At 52.9% G+C, this 13861-nt stretch overlaps 1 protein-coding gene across 1 annotated transcript in view; it reads right to left on the reverse strand.

The window, feature by feature from the left end:
• Positions 1 to 1259: 1259 nt before the first annotated feature.
• PAX8 (paired box 8) overlaps positions 1260 to 13861 on the reverse strand; it is a 48214-nt gene continuing 35612 nt past the window's right edge. Inside the window, exons 9-11 of the mRNA XM_008160255.3 lie at positions 7919 to 8020; positions 2868 to 2954; positions 1260 to 1336 (exon numbers count right to left, since the gene is read on the reverse strand). Coding sequence (XP_008158477.1) covers positions 1260 to 1336; positions 2868 to 2954; positions 7919 to 8020 — 266 coding nt within the window. The remainder of the gene's footprint in view (positions 1337 to 2867; positions 2955 to 7918; positions 8021 to 13861) is intronic.

Below are 13861 nucleotides of genomic sequence, written 5' to 3' on the forward strand. Positions count from 1 at the left end.
AGCCTGCCACTGGCCTGGGACGGCCGAGTGCTTATTTTATTCTCGTGGGTACTCGGAGCTGGGGAAGTCAAAGCATGGGATGGGTGGTGTGCCTGGCGTGAAACATGTTAGGGCAGAGGGAGAACCTAAGTCAGGCCTCCTGGGCACCCCAGACCCCAAAGTGAGTGTCCACTGGGCCGGAGGTTCTCTGGATAAAGTCCCCCCCGCCCATGCCTCCCAGTCAGCCCCGAAGCTTGGAACGGAGTAATGGTTTATTGAGTCGAGTGGCAATAGTGGCGTCTTTAAAAAAGAAAGAAGCATCGGGGAGAGAAGCCCAACATGGCAGGGAGACACTTCAGAGAGGCCACAGTCTGGGTGGACAGAGGGAGCGGCGCCCATCAGAGCTGCATTTACAGTATTTACAGTCAGGCCTTGGGCAGAAGCGGCAGGTGCAGAGGGAGCCTGCGTGGCTGGCTGGGGTGGCAGCAGCCTCCTCGGGTGTGGGGGGCGTGGGCCGAGGCAGGGCTGATGGGAGGGACATGGGTCCCCAGCAGCTCTGCCTGCCCTGCGCTGGGCCCTTGGGAAAGTCTGTCTGCAGCTGTCAGAGGCTGGTCTCTGGGACGAGCTGCAGGAGGAGAAGCTGGGGCGCTGCGGCATCACAGAGCAGGCAGAGGAGGGCCCCTTGCCCGCCAGTGGAGCTTTTGGTTGACCGGCCCCAGCTCTCAGGCTCTCAGCCCGTGGCCAAGGGGGGGAGGGGGTGCAGGCGGAGCCAAGCCGGCTGGGTCAGGGAGGTGGACGGCAGGAGCCTCAACTCTGGGGCAGTTCAGTGAGTGACCCCCAGGGTGGCTGGGGGACAGCCTTCCTACGGCTGTGAATCGTGGGCTGGACGGAACTGCTAGCAACCCAGGACCGACCGACCGCTAGCACGTGTTGATGGCGGAGACTCAGAGGCGCCCTGGGCCGCTCGGCCCCCTGTGGGCCGCCTGCCATCCCCTCAAGCTCCTCTGCTCCCCGCATCCCTCCAGTTTTGCGTGTTTCAGGGTGCGGCGTCCCTCCCTGGGACTCCGCCTCACTGAGGAATCCCGGAGGACAGTCTGGCCTTCTGCAAAGTCATCCTGTCTTTCACGGTTCATTAAGTCAACCACACAGGAGTGCGACCTGCGCGCCGGACTTGTGATTATTTTCGTGTAATAAATAAAGATTCCTTTCTGTGACTCTCTGCGGGCGTCCCAGACCCGGGTCCTCCTGCTGCTCCGTCGCTCCCACTGTCCCCATGGCGACTACAGGTGGTCAAAGGCCGTGGCGGTGGTGGGCGGCGCGCTCGGCCTCGATGTGGAACTGTAATAATATGGGGAACCTGGACACGTCAGAAAAATAACAACACCGCTGGTCAGAGGGGGAAATTGCACCACAGCCTCCCTGGCATCTGCTAACCTTTAAGACAGCACAGGTTAATCATTCACCCCCTGGCCTATCTGATCATCAAAGATTAACTCCTCTCCAGCCTGTTTCCTCCTTCTCTGACCTCACCTTTGAGTTTCTGGCCAGAAGGAGAAGGTAGCTCCTTGTCCCTCCCCCCATGATTACTGTGACCTTCAACGCCCTTGTTTCAGGGAGAGAGAGCAACAGAGAGCAGGTACGCACACGGGGGGATCATCAGGGTCTCCCCAGCTTTGCCCAAACTGTGCGAGGTCATAGAATCTTCCTCTTCCAAATCAGAGGGATTAAACATTTTGACTGGTTGTCCCGGCCAATGTTTCTCAGTGGTTAGAGCGTCGGTTCATGCCCCAAAGGGCCATGGGTTCATTTCCTGGGCAAGGGCACGTGCCTGGGTTGCAGGTTTGATTCCCTGCCCTAGTCACATCAAATTGTCTCTCTCACATCAAAAATCAATGGAGAGAAGATCCTCAATGAGAATTAACAACAACACAACTTCTGACAGATAATGGGGGCTGTGCGTTTTTGGGGACCTCCACGGGGAGGCTCTGTTGGAAGGTGACTGACCCTTAGCCCCTCTGGCTAAACTGAGCAGCGAGGTAGCATGGAGTTGAGTCATCTGGTACCCCCCCCCCCCGACCCCCCAGTCCCTTCTGGAATGCCAGGAGGTAACGGGAGGAGAGGGAGGTCTTGAGAACAGTCGCCCTGCCAGGCCTGCGATGACGCCATGGGGTCAGCCACTCTCACACCACTCCTCTCTCTGACCCAGGTTGGTCTAAAGTCATCACTCAGGGAGACTGAGTGAGTTTCCTCAAGTTCCCACTTATGGGGCGTGATTTCCTGAAAAGCTTCTCCACGCAGCCCAGGCTTGAGGGAGAGAGGGGTGCAGAGCAGCCCGCAGGTCACTCTCTGGACCTGAATTCTAAGGCTCCACATCTCCAGCCAACTTCCAGGACTGGGTGGAACAGAGGACTCCTGTGTAGGGCCTGCTGAGCACTGTGAGCCTCCTTGATGCCTAATGTGGGCAACAGGACAGCACTCAGTGCCACCGGCGTGCTCCCAGGCAGGGGCAGCGGGCACTCTGCATCGCAGCCCACCAGGGTTAGTGCTGCTGGACTGTGAGCCCCTGAAGGCGGGGCATCCACTCTGTGGCTTCTTAATCCACCTGGGCCCTCCCTGAGCCCTGGATCAAAAAAAAAGATCTCAGAGACATGGCCTTGGGCAGCAGGAGAGAGATGGGCAGGGAAGTCTCCCCCTCCTTCCCCCCCCCTTCTTCCCCCAACGACCTGGCCATAGCCTGGCACACTGCCTTCCTGCTCGAGTTATGAGTAACACCTGTCTCCCCAGGCCCTGGTCTAACCTGGGCCTCCCAGGTTTGAGACGACTTTGGCCCAGCCTTGTACCCCACCTGCCCTGAACGCAGAGGGCCAGGGCAGACCCTGGGGACTTACTCAGCAAGCTGGAGTTGGGGAAGCGCCAGGCCTCGCTGTAGGAGGAGTAGGGGGTGTGGCCATAGGCATTGCCAGAGTATTCACTTCCTGTTGGAGACACACAGTGAGAGGTGGGGTGGAGCACCCACATGGGGCTGGGGTCGGGGAGAAGGGTGTGCAGGGCTGGCACTGGGTGAGCCTTGGGATGTGGAGCCAGGGCAGGACAGTGGCAGTTCAGCAGGCCCCTCCCTTGGGGGCCCTTACTCAGTGTCATTTGGAGCCATGTCCTTTCCGCAGACACTGGGGCCCCACCCTAACAAGCTGTCCCTCACAGGAACTGCATAGGCGGTTGTTCTTATTTTGCCCATTTTCCAGATGAAGAGCCAAGGCCTAGGATTTGCATATGCTCACACAGCCAGAGGGTTTGGGAGCTGTGGATGGAGTTTGGGAGCTGTGACTCCTAGGCCCAGCTTCCAACCACTTCTACTACTGCCCAGACCTGCGAGGGGCTTCTTCAGGCAGGTCAATGGGGAGAGGAAGGAGGGAGGGAGGGAGAGAAGGAAACACGGAGGTTGGGAAAAAGCAAAGAAAATAAAAAAGAAAACTAAGAAAGTATGTAATCCAACCATCATTTCCCCAATGAAAAAACTGCTACGCAGAGAAAGACATTAGCCCTTGGCCACATGTGCAATGAAGGCCTGCACCAGAACCAGCCCCAGCACCTGCTCCAGCTCTTTCTTACACCCCACAATGTGAACTCTCTGTTTACTGCTGCTGTAGCCGAGACCCCCCTGGGTTCACTGCACCCAGCGAGGAAGCTGATTCAACCCTGGCTACACAGCAAGGGCCCCGTGCCTCTGCCCCACCCCACCCAGGGCCAACACTGCTGGTGCGAAGGGACAAGGAAGAGAAGTGGAAAATGCAATGTGCTTGCCCTCTCTTCTTGTCACTTACTCATGCATTCACATTCACACACGCATGCACTCACTGAACTCATGTCTGCCAAGCACCCATCTGCTTCAGTCCCTGCTGCAGTAGGGACGGGCCTTGGAAGGTGGTGCAGCATCCTCCCTCTGCCAGGTCTGTCAATGTCCCTGCACCCACGAAAGGCCAGCCATCCTCTTTGCTCTGCATCCCACCCCAGTCATCATTGCAAGGACTTGATCCCTACAATGGATCCCTTCTCCTTTCTGCTTCATCGGTTCTCCCTTTCTAATTCATCACCCCCTGCAGCCAGCAAACATGCTCTGTTATCTTTTCTTTAAAAATCCTCTTCCTACTCCACATCCCTCTCCAGCTCCTAGCCCCTCCCCTGCCTTCACCGCTGTATTCCCCTCCAATGAGGATATGACCTCTCATATCCTCATTGCCTCTACCGGATCATCCCAGTGGTCACTTTTGTCTATCACTCCTTAACTCTCAGCCAACTTGGACCCATCCACCAACCTCTCTCTCGGGGGGTGTGTCCTGACCCACTGGCCTCTCCACCACAGTCTCATTCTGGTTCCTTCTCTGTGAGAACTCTAAATATTGAAGAGCTCCAGGGCATGATGTGTGAACCTTCTGTGAATTTCCATCCACCTTCTCTTTCCCGTGATCTTGTTTTATCCTTGTCATTAATTTACAGCTCTGAGCAATGGCTGAAATGTATGCCCTCATCAGGATGGTTTGCTGACTTCAGACATATATTGCACCTACTGACTTACTATACTGGTACCTAAGAGGTGTCTCAATCCTAATCTGGCCCAACAGAACTCTTGATTTCCACCTGCCACATGCTCTACCTCTTCCTCTCCTAGTCTCCACCATGCATATGTGCCACCACCATCCATGAAGTTTCCCAAGCCCCAAGCCTAGGGGCGTTTGAACCCCTCCAACTAATTCACCAGCAAGTGTTGCTGGCTCTGCCACAGCATATGTCTTGAGTATCTCTATTCTCTTCCTTCACCGCTGTCTCCCCAATCCAAGGCCGCTGCATGAACTACAATTGCCCCTGGTGTCTGTGCTGCCTTTTTTGAAAGCCCACACCAGTTTCCCAGCAGCCTGAGTACTTTTAAAATTTGACCCAAGCCACTGCCAACATCTCATGGTAGAGTCCTTTCCCGCTCACTCACACCCTCTATCTGTGTGCAACCACAGTTCCTGCCTTGGGCCTTTGCACTTTGAACACCTCAGAGAGGCTTTCCTGATCTCCCCATCTAAAGTAGTATATCCTTTCCTTGTGGCTTTGTATCACACCATCCCATTTTTTTCCCTTTACAGCACTTACTGTCTATTCACTTGTTGGCTTGTTTTCTGTGCTTTTTTCTTCACTATTAGGTTGTAAACTCCATAAACAGAGAGACTGGTCTTATTCACTGCTATATCCCCAGCATCCTATGCCATAGATCCTCAACCAGTATTTGTTCAGTGAAAAAGTAGTGGATGGCTGTATGGTTGAAAGGGTGGATGATGGAAGAATAATAGATAATGGAAAGATGGATAGATAAAAGGATGAATGTAAATGACTGGAAGAATGGGAGGATGGAGGGATGAAAGCATGGATGAATGGATAGATTGATAGATGGATGAATGGATGAATAAATAGATGGAAAGATGAAAGGGTAGATGGATAGAAGAATGAAAGAATAGATGGATGAATAGATGGATGGATGGATGGATGGAAGGAAGAATGGATAGGAAGATAGAAGAATGAATGAGAAGATGCGTGTATGTATGGGAAAATGTGTGTAAAGGTGAATGGAAGGAAAGATGGATGGATGGATGGATGGATGGATGGATGGATGGATGGATGGATGGATGGATGAATGATGGATGGATGCATGGATCAAACTATCTATGGAGCTGTTGGTTCAGCTCTGGAACTGGCATGAGCATCATTAACTGTGTTAATGGGGCAGGGTCAACAACAGCAATTAGGAGGCAAAATAAGAGAAGGCTGAGTCCTGTCCTGTTCCAAAGTTGCTCTCTGACATGGTGTCATGATTTCTAGGATGGTGGGAGGCAGTGTGGTGTGGCTAACAGAGCCCTAGTTTTGAAATCAAAATACGTTTTTGAACAACTCAGCCACATAGTATGGTTATAACCCTGAGCACACCACTTTGCTTTTTTAAGCTTGTTTCTTATCTTTATAAAACTAGGACAATACCAGCTTCCCAGGCTTATGGTAAGGATAAATGAGAAATAAAGATATCTATGAATGGCCAGGCACACAGAAGTACAGAATAAGTGATCTCTTCCTTTCTTCCACAACTGATTGAAGACTGTCATTAACATGCCTTGCTTGAAGCATTTACTGTTTAAGAAGCACATAGTAGGTGCTTAATGAAGGTTTATTGATTTTAATGGAAAGAATCCTCATTGTCCCTGGGAGATTGTGGCCTCTGGTAAGAGATGAACAAGTAATTTTCCTACAAAAGAATTCACCACGGAGTTCCTAGGAACCAGGTGAAACAATTAAATAGCACTGCATTTTCTGAAAATCAGATTTGCATGTAACTTATTAGGAGCCAATCCACCATCCACTGCGCAAGGCAAGGCCCCTCCCTTCCAGTTCACTTGCAGTGGATGCTGTGGTGGTGCTATTTTTTTTTGTCCACAACACCCACGTGGGATGAGGTCTTTCTGGAAACAACCTGGAGCCTTTGATGAGAGGCCCAAGCTTTCCAACTACCTCCCAGGTCAGACTCTAGGCCCCAGGAGCCCCTTGCCCTGGGCATGCCCCCGGGATGATTCATAATTAAGAGAAAAGCCTGGGCTTTATGTTTCTTCCTCTAAGCAGGCGGCTGGAGAAGGTGGAGAGGTTGGATGGGGGTTGGGGGAGCTGACTGGAGCCTGGGATTTTGATTGAGAGGCCCCATTATCCACACTCTTAAAAAAATAACCGAATCTTTTCCTTTTTTATCTTGACCAATCTCATTTCACGCTCCAGAAGAGGAAGGGAGGGAGGGAGGGAGTCCGGGGCCAGGAGGGAGAGAGGAGTGAGTATTCTGTATTTTCAACGCTGCATTAAGCACATCGCCACGGTAACCAGGCAGCAACAAGTGCCAGCTCAGCAGGTTCCCAGGGAGCATAGAGCCTGCTTCCCTCCCTCACTTCTCCCTCTGTTCCTTCTGCCCAGGAGAGCCCAGTCCCCTGCCTCACACAGGGCACCAGAATGGGTGCTGGCAAAGACAACTCTGCCAGGGGGCAGGAAAGCAGGCCTGGGTGAAGGCACTGTCTCTGGGGTCAGGCCAGGGCATCTGGCCCAGGGGTGGCATGGGGGTCACAGAGACCCTGATTCAGCCCCTTCCTGAAGCTCCAGATCCTCAGGCTTCTGGGCAGTGGAAACATTCTATTCTCTCCTTCCCATCCTTCCTTTATGGTCCCTAAGAGAGATGCCTGCCAAAAGACTCTCCTTGTCCTCTTCAAGTGTCCTGGCCTTGACACCCTGGGTCACCATTGGGTGACAACCGCACTGGTAGACAAAGAAACCAAATGACTGGCAGGCAGGATTCCAGGACCATTCAAATAAAGATGGAGAAATGCTCCCAGCTCATCTCACACTCTGCAGTACCTTCCGAATATCTAGAACTCGGGTCCTGCCCATACAGGGTTGAGTGGGTCTGGTGTATGAAGATGGCTGGTCATCACCATCATCATCACCTACACCACTCATATTCAGATGTTACAGAATGGTAAACTGAGGTTCACCAGTTAAATCACTGGGAGACCAGGGGTTACTTGAAGGCTAGGCTTATATTTAGCTGCCAATGGTTTGCAGCCCAACCTGGGCTCCCTGAATGGAAGCACCAAGTGGTAGAGCTCTGATTGGAACACCAGTCTGCCTCAGCCCCTCCCTTTTCATCATCATGGGTGATGTAGGAGCATCTGGGAAGAAGGAGGCAAAGTTGGGGACCCGTAAGAAGCCAGGACTGCACTGAAGTCTCTCCTCCAGACTTTCAAGAGATGCACCCTTCGGTCTCCAGTGCCCTTCGAGGAGTCTATGCATGGGACACACCCTTCATCTTGCTCCATCTTTGGCCAACACTTCCTCTAGGCAATGCTCCCCCTCCTGTGCCGTGTCCCCTTACCTGCCACCATGCCTGCGATGGCAGAGGAGGCATAGCTGCCCTGTCCACTGGTGGGGATGTGGGGTGGGTATCCGGGCAGCGTGGGCCCCACCATCTCTCGCCCTGGAAAAACACAGGAAGGAATCCTCAGTTGGGCCATAGGAGGCCGCTGTACTTACCATCTTGCTTCCTGGAGGATCAGCGAGGCTTTCCTCCTGCCATGCCCACTTGCTGTCAGGCCATTCTCCAATCCTCCCTCCTTTGTCCTCTGCAAACCCCAGGCTCCACCAGGAAGGGTACACTGCTGTGGCTGTCCTGCATCATTCCCTGCTCTCCAGGGATTTTGTTTCAGTGAATCTCATTCATTGCTAACTGTCATGTATTGGAGGGAGGCTGGGCTATGTCTTCTGGGCCCTGGTTTCCCCTACCACATCCAGCACAGCTAGCCTAAATGAATGTGTTAGAGATCACTGGACTTAGAGCTCACACCCTGTCAGCCCCAGTTCTGAGAACAACCAAGAACAAGGCCCTACCTAGGGTGGCATAAGTGTGGCCTGCTGGCCCATTACTATCCTTTTTTGGACCCATGCAGACATTACTAATCAATCACTGCAATCTTTTTCCACTGGGCCAGAGGGAGGTCCTCCTCCACTTCCTGCTTGACAGATGGACAAAGCCTATCAGAGTTACAAGGGACAGGAAACCTACTGGCTATCCCCAACCCACAAAGGGGACGTGGGCTGAGATGTATTAAACATTTACACATGACCACCAACCCCACATCTGTGAATCCCATTCCTGAAAAAACATTTTCAGCAAAACAGACACCCATCTCTTTGTGGGTGTCTATATTTGTGGGTAGTGCCCCTGCCCTGGGGACACTGAGACAGCTCAGCCCTGATTTCCCTGGCTCCCCCTGTCCTGTGCATCAGGAAGTCAAACCTCCCTTTTGGGGGACCCCTCATGACCTCTGAGTTTCTTTCCATCTGCACCTGTGCCCACAGTTGCACGCCCCTTCACCCATCGCCCCTTTTTATGACCTGCAGGCCCAGATCAGACCCCATCAGGGATTCCTGGCAAGGGGATGATACATGCTGGCTTGCCCAGATAGGACCACTGTCCCAGCATACTTATTAGTAATGCCCATCTTACTTTCAAAATGCCCAGCTTGAAAGATGAATTACTTGATCACCAGGGCTCTTGCTGATGCTTCGGGGTTCTTCAACCTCAGCACTGCTGACATCTAGGATTGGTTAATCTTTGTGTGGGGCTGTCCTCTGCCTTATAGATGTTCGGGACCATCACAGGCCTTTACCCACTGGATGCCAGTAGCAGTTCCCTCCCAGTGTGACAACCAGAAATGTCTCCAAACATTGCCATATATCCCCTGGTTGCAAAATTGCCTCTGGCTGAGAGCCACTGTGTTAGACTGTGACCATTTTACCCAATGCCTCTGCCTCTTCACATGGAGGCGGATTTTTCTCCTAGGACTTATGTGGCGCCTGTGAGGCCCTGTCAACCAACTTACTAAGTCATACCCTCTACGACACTGCCCGCTCAACTTCCCTCCCATCGGTCCCTGTAGGACCTTCATACCTCAGCCCTTCAGGGGGTGCCTGGTAGTGATGGAAGGAAGGTACATCCACAGAACTCTACAAATTGTCAAAACCACAGTGACTAACTCCTCCTCGCCTCTTTCTGGAGAGTCCCTAAGGCAAGTTTTTCATTCAACAAATACTTATGGATGAGTCTGATGGGCTAGGCAGCTTTCTGACTACTCGAGGACATAGCAGAAAACAAGAATGCTCAATTAGCAAGGCCAAGATGGGGCATGGACTAGGATGGGCAACGGGAGCCAAACCTAAGGGGTCAACAAACAGTACCAGGCCTACTGGATGTCAGGAGTCCGAGGACCTCGCTTCTTATCCTGCTTCAGTGGCTCATATTCCAAGTGACCTTAGACCAGTCACCTATGTGCCCCAAGCCTCAGTTCCTTCACATGCAAAACGGGAGGGAGAGAAGAGAAGCTTTATGTACCTCATCACTATCACCATCTTATCACTATTGCTATGATGTTATCCGTATAATCCAGAGCCAGGGTCTCGTGCAATAGGCAGACACTGGTTAGTGCAATGAACACATTCTACAAATTGTTACATGTCAAAGGAACCTGAATAGAATAAATCCCATTTGAAAGGAGTTATTGGTGAGACAGTGAATGTGTTGATAAAAATAAGCACTGCCCCTAATTTGTTTGACCTTTAGTACAATGTCCGGCTATGATTGGTGCTGGGCCAAACAGAGTGGAACCCACTGGGATTCCACAGATAGGTCCAGTGCACTTGACTCAGGGTCTGAACAAATGAGGGGTTGGAAATGTTGGTGAGGAAAAAGGAATTTTAGCATATTTACAGGTAGCAGGAGAAGGATGCAGAAGCTATATGGAGGTATAGTCTTATCTTTCTTCAAAGACTGCAATATGGTCAGACTCAGGCGTCAGCCCTGGGACCAAGTGCCTAGCCAGGAACCCAGGAGAGAGAAGGAGAGACGTGCCGTCTGTAAGGGCAGGAGGAGTACAGTGGGTGGGCAGGTGGTCTGAGTGAGAGAGTGATGGAAGAGTGGTGGCTGGTTCAGACCTGATGCCTTCTCTCTTCCTATTTCCTTTACTTCCTCCTGTCAAGGGGGGAGGGGACGGGGTCTAGGTCTAGGCCAGGTGTGGCTGAGGAGCACATTACTTAATTTCTCTGAATTGTATCTTCTCGTCTTTCTCATGAGGAGCTGTGTTGGATGAGAGATGGTGAAGTGGATTTGCCTCACTTCTTGATTGACTGCCTGGGGCTTCCTGGTGCACTGTGTTGAGAAGGATTCTGAGGATTCTCAGTCTTGGCTCTCAGGCCATCTATTTGCAGGGCTGGCCTATGATCTCTCCAGGGATGCTCCTTCCTCCTGCCCTTGTCCTGTCCTTTCTATCTCTCGACCTTGCAGAGAACCAGGGCACATACTTCTCTTATGTCACAACTTAATTTACTCATAAATTGCTCCCTGCATCCCATCCCATGAGAACTAGCCCCCAAATTGCTCTTGGAAACTGATTCATAAGTTTTGAGATTTTAATCTTTGTTGCTCCTTAGTCGCCTAATTTCCTCTCAGCGGGGCAGAGATTTCTGCACCAAATGTTGGAGCAGACCTCGATGGCCTCCTCCCATGCCCTTGGCCTCCTGGACAGACCAGTAAGACTCTCTTTGGAGCGGCCCTCTCCCAGACTGTGGTCCCATAAACTTTTCTAGCAGTCCCACAAAACTCTTTGCTTTAATTCCTTAAACTCATGGTTTCTTCCCCCAAAGCCAAGAACCTTGCAACCTTCTTAGAGCTGAAACCAGGGAAGCCTTGAGGTGAGGCCCTCCATCACAACCTCACCACACCCTTTCATCCACTATTTACTTTTAAGGCTCTTCACCGTAAGTTTATCTTTGGTTTGTAATTTTATCTCCTCTGCACTCACACATCCTTCCAATGTGGTCTTATTTTTAAGAATTTGGCTTAGGCACGGGCCCACATTGACTTGCTGTGAAGTGGGGTTCTATAAGAAAACACCAGCACCCCAGATATATTGGTGAGTATTGTAAATATGGGTAGGATCAGGATCAGAACCATGGTGTGGAGGAATTCAGAGGGCAGAGGCAGTTTCAGACAATTTTATTTGCCCCTTTGATGTCTGCCCTCGACGTGACCCTTTTAGTTCCTTATCTTGTTCTGATAGCAAGGAGAATTTATGGCCATCCAGAAATCTCTCTGGCAGGACTAAATATAATTTTGTACAAAAGGATGGAGGCGGGTAATGGACTCTTTGATGATAAAACCAAACTCAGAGCCTTCTGACCAGCGGAGCTGGAGTGAGCGAGCCCTGGAGCAGCCAGGACCAGGTGCCTCCACACCGGTCCTGGCGAGTGTGCCAGGACCCCAGCTGGGACACCTGAGGGCACTGGGGGAGTAAGGGGCAATCCTACGTCCCCCGAACCCTGATGCTGCTTCGTTCTTGACTGGGTTAGGGAGAAGCTGAGAGCTAGAAGGACAGCGAGAGCCTCTGGGCTGGGTAGGGAGTGACCTGGGGAGACTGTGAAGCAGGCAAAGGCTGCAGGAGGCAGCAGGGAGTCCTCAGGAAGCCTCAGAGGGGGAGGTCCCATGTGGGTGGGGACTGAGCCTCCCTCCTGGCCCCTTGGTCCTGCTTCCTTTTCTTCCTTTCAAATCCAACTCTTCTTCCCTTGAATAGGTTTCTAGTCTCCCCACCCTCAAGATCATTCTGCTGACCTCCTACCCTACCTCTCTCTGTGTGGCCTCCTAGTCTGTTTGCCATGGTTCAGCCACAGGGTAGATGTTTAGGTCCAATCTGGACCAGGGGCCACATGTGGACATTCTCTCAGGAGCTCCAAAACCCTGGGTCTGGCATGGACACAAGCCATCAAAGGCCTTGTGCCCAGGCCACAGGGCTGGCCCAGCTCTGTAAGCTCCCTACTCTTGACAGCCTGCCTGGACCCAGTCCTTTGAGCTTGGGCACTGCCTGCTCTTCTCCAAGCTCCCGGACGGGTGGGCTGGGCCTTTCAGTCAGCCATCAGCCTTCCCAGGGATCACACCCTGCACCCTAGCATCACCTGGCCCTGGGCCAAGGCCACCAGCCTGAAGGATACATCGAAGCTGTGCATTGGCTGCCTGAATGGACCCAGGTCTCTGCCACTAGCTGCTCCACCCCGGGTGCATGTCCCGCAGCTGGTCTGGGAGCGGGCATATCACTAAACTAAGAGCTGAAAGAAGTTGGAAGGTCCCTGATCTGATTTTGTGTTAACAGGGGTTCTTGAAGCCCCGACAGGGTGACAGGGAGGGGAGAAAGTGTGAGGTTTTGGGGCACGGAGTTTCCCTGGGCTGTCCAGCTACACTCTGTACCAACACCCGCTGTGCTCTGAGACATCTGTCTTTCCCTCGCTTGCTGGTCCTGCTCTCCATCCTCACAGGTCTCGTCCACACCCTCATCCCTCACCTGCCTCACTGGCTTCTAGCCTTGGCCTGCTGTTCACATGAGACGGGCAGGCTGGAAAGGGAGCCTCTTCTACTCCCCCTCTCTTCTCCCTCCCACCCCATTTTCTCCGGCTGACATCATTCCACCCAGCTCACGATTTTTCTCCTTTCATCACTTTGGTCAAAACAAATGACCCATCTCCGCTGACTTCACCCTCTTTTGAAATTCTGAAGTCTGAGTCAACATTTTCTCCCTTGCTTCCCACACACTGGCTTCCTTTATTAACCCTTCACCTCTGTGCCCACCTCCTCTGAGATGACCTCCCACCGCAGAGGTGCTGGGGGAAAACTCCCCGTGCCCCACGCAGAGGGGAGAGTCCTTACAAGGGAGGGGGGAGGCCCGCTCTTCTCCTCCGGAGCAGAGGTTCCAAAGTCCAAGGGCCCTCGGGGCAGAGCGGGGCTGCAAGCAGGGCCACTCCGCAGGGATCTGGCTGGGACCTGACTTCCGGAGAAGCTTTCATTTCCAGAGTTGTGAGGCCCCCAGCGTGTTTGGAAACCGCTGGTCAGAAGGGCTGCCCCAGTCTGCTCCGCCATGTGCTCTGGTTCAACGCCTGGGCCCACACCTAGGACAGCCCTTGGCTGCGGTCGCCCTTCAGTGTCTGAGCAGTGTTACCGGATCTGCCATCTTCACTCCACCACAGGCCTCCTCTGCCCAAGCCAACTGCTTCGCTCTCCCTGCGCCTTGGCCCGCCCCCCGGTGGCCTTCTGCCAGGAAGACCCCGCCCTGCGGGGGTCTGAGCAGGGGCACACGGGGCGAGCCCTCACCTGCCAGCACCACGCTCCTATTCAGGGCCCCCACCGGCCTTCTCTGGGCCTGCCTCCCTCAGTGTCAGGACTGCTCCAGCCGCCCCGGCCCCGGTGCTCTGGCTTCGAGGAGAGGAGACTCGGGTGTGA

Source organism: Eptesicus fuscus, chromosome 16, assembly GCF_027574615.1.
Source record: "Eptesicus fuscus isolate TK198812 chromosome 16, DD_ASM_mEF_20220401, whole genome shotgun sequence".
Classification (NCBI taxonomy): Eukaryota; Metazoa; Chordata; class Mammalia; order Chiroptera; family Vespertilionidae; genus Eptesicus; species Eptesicus fuscus.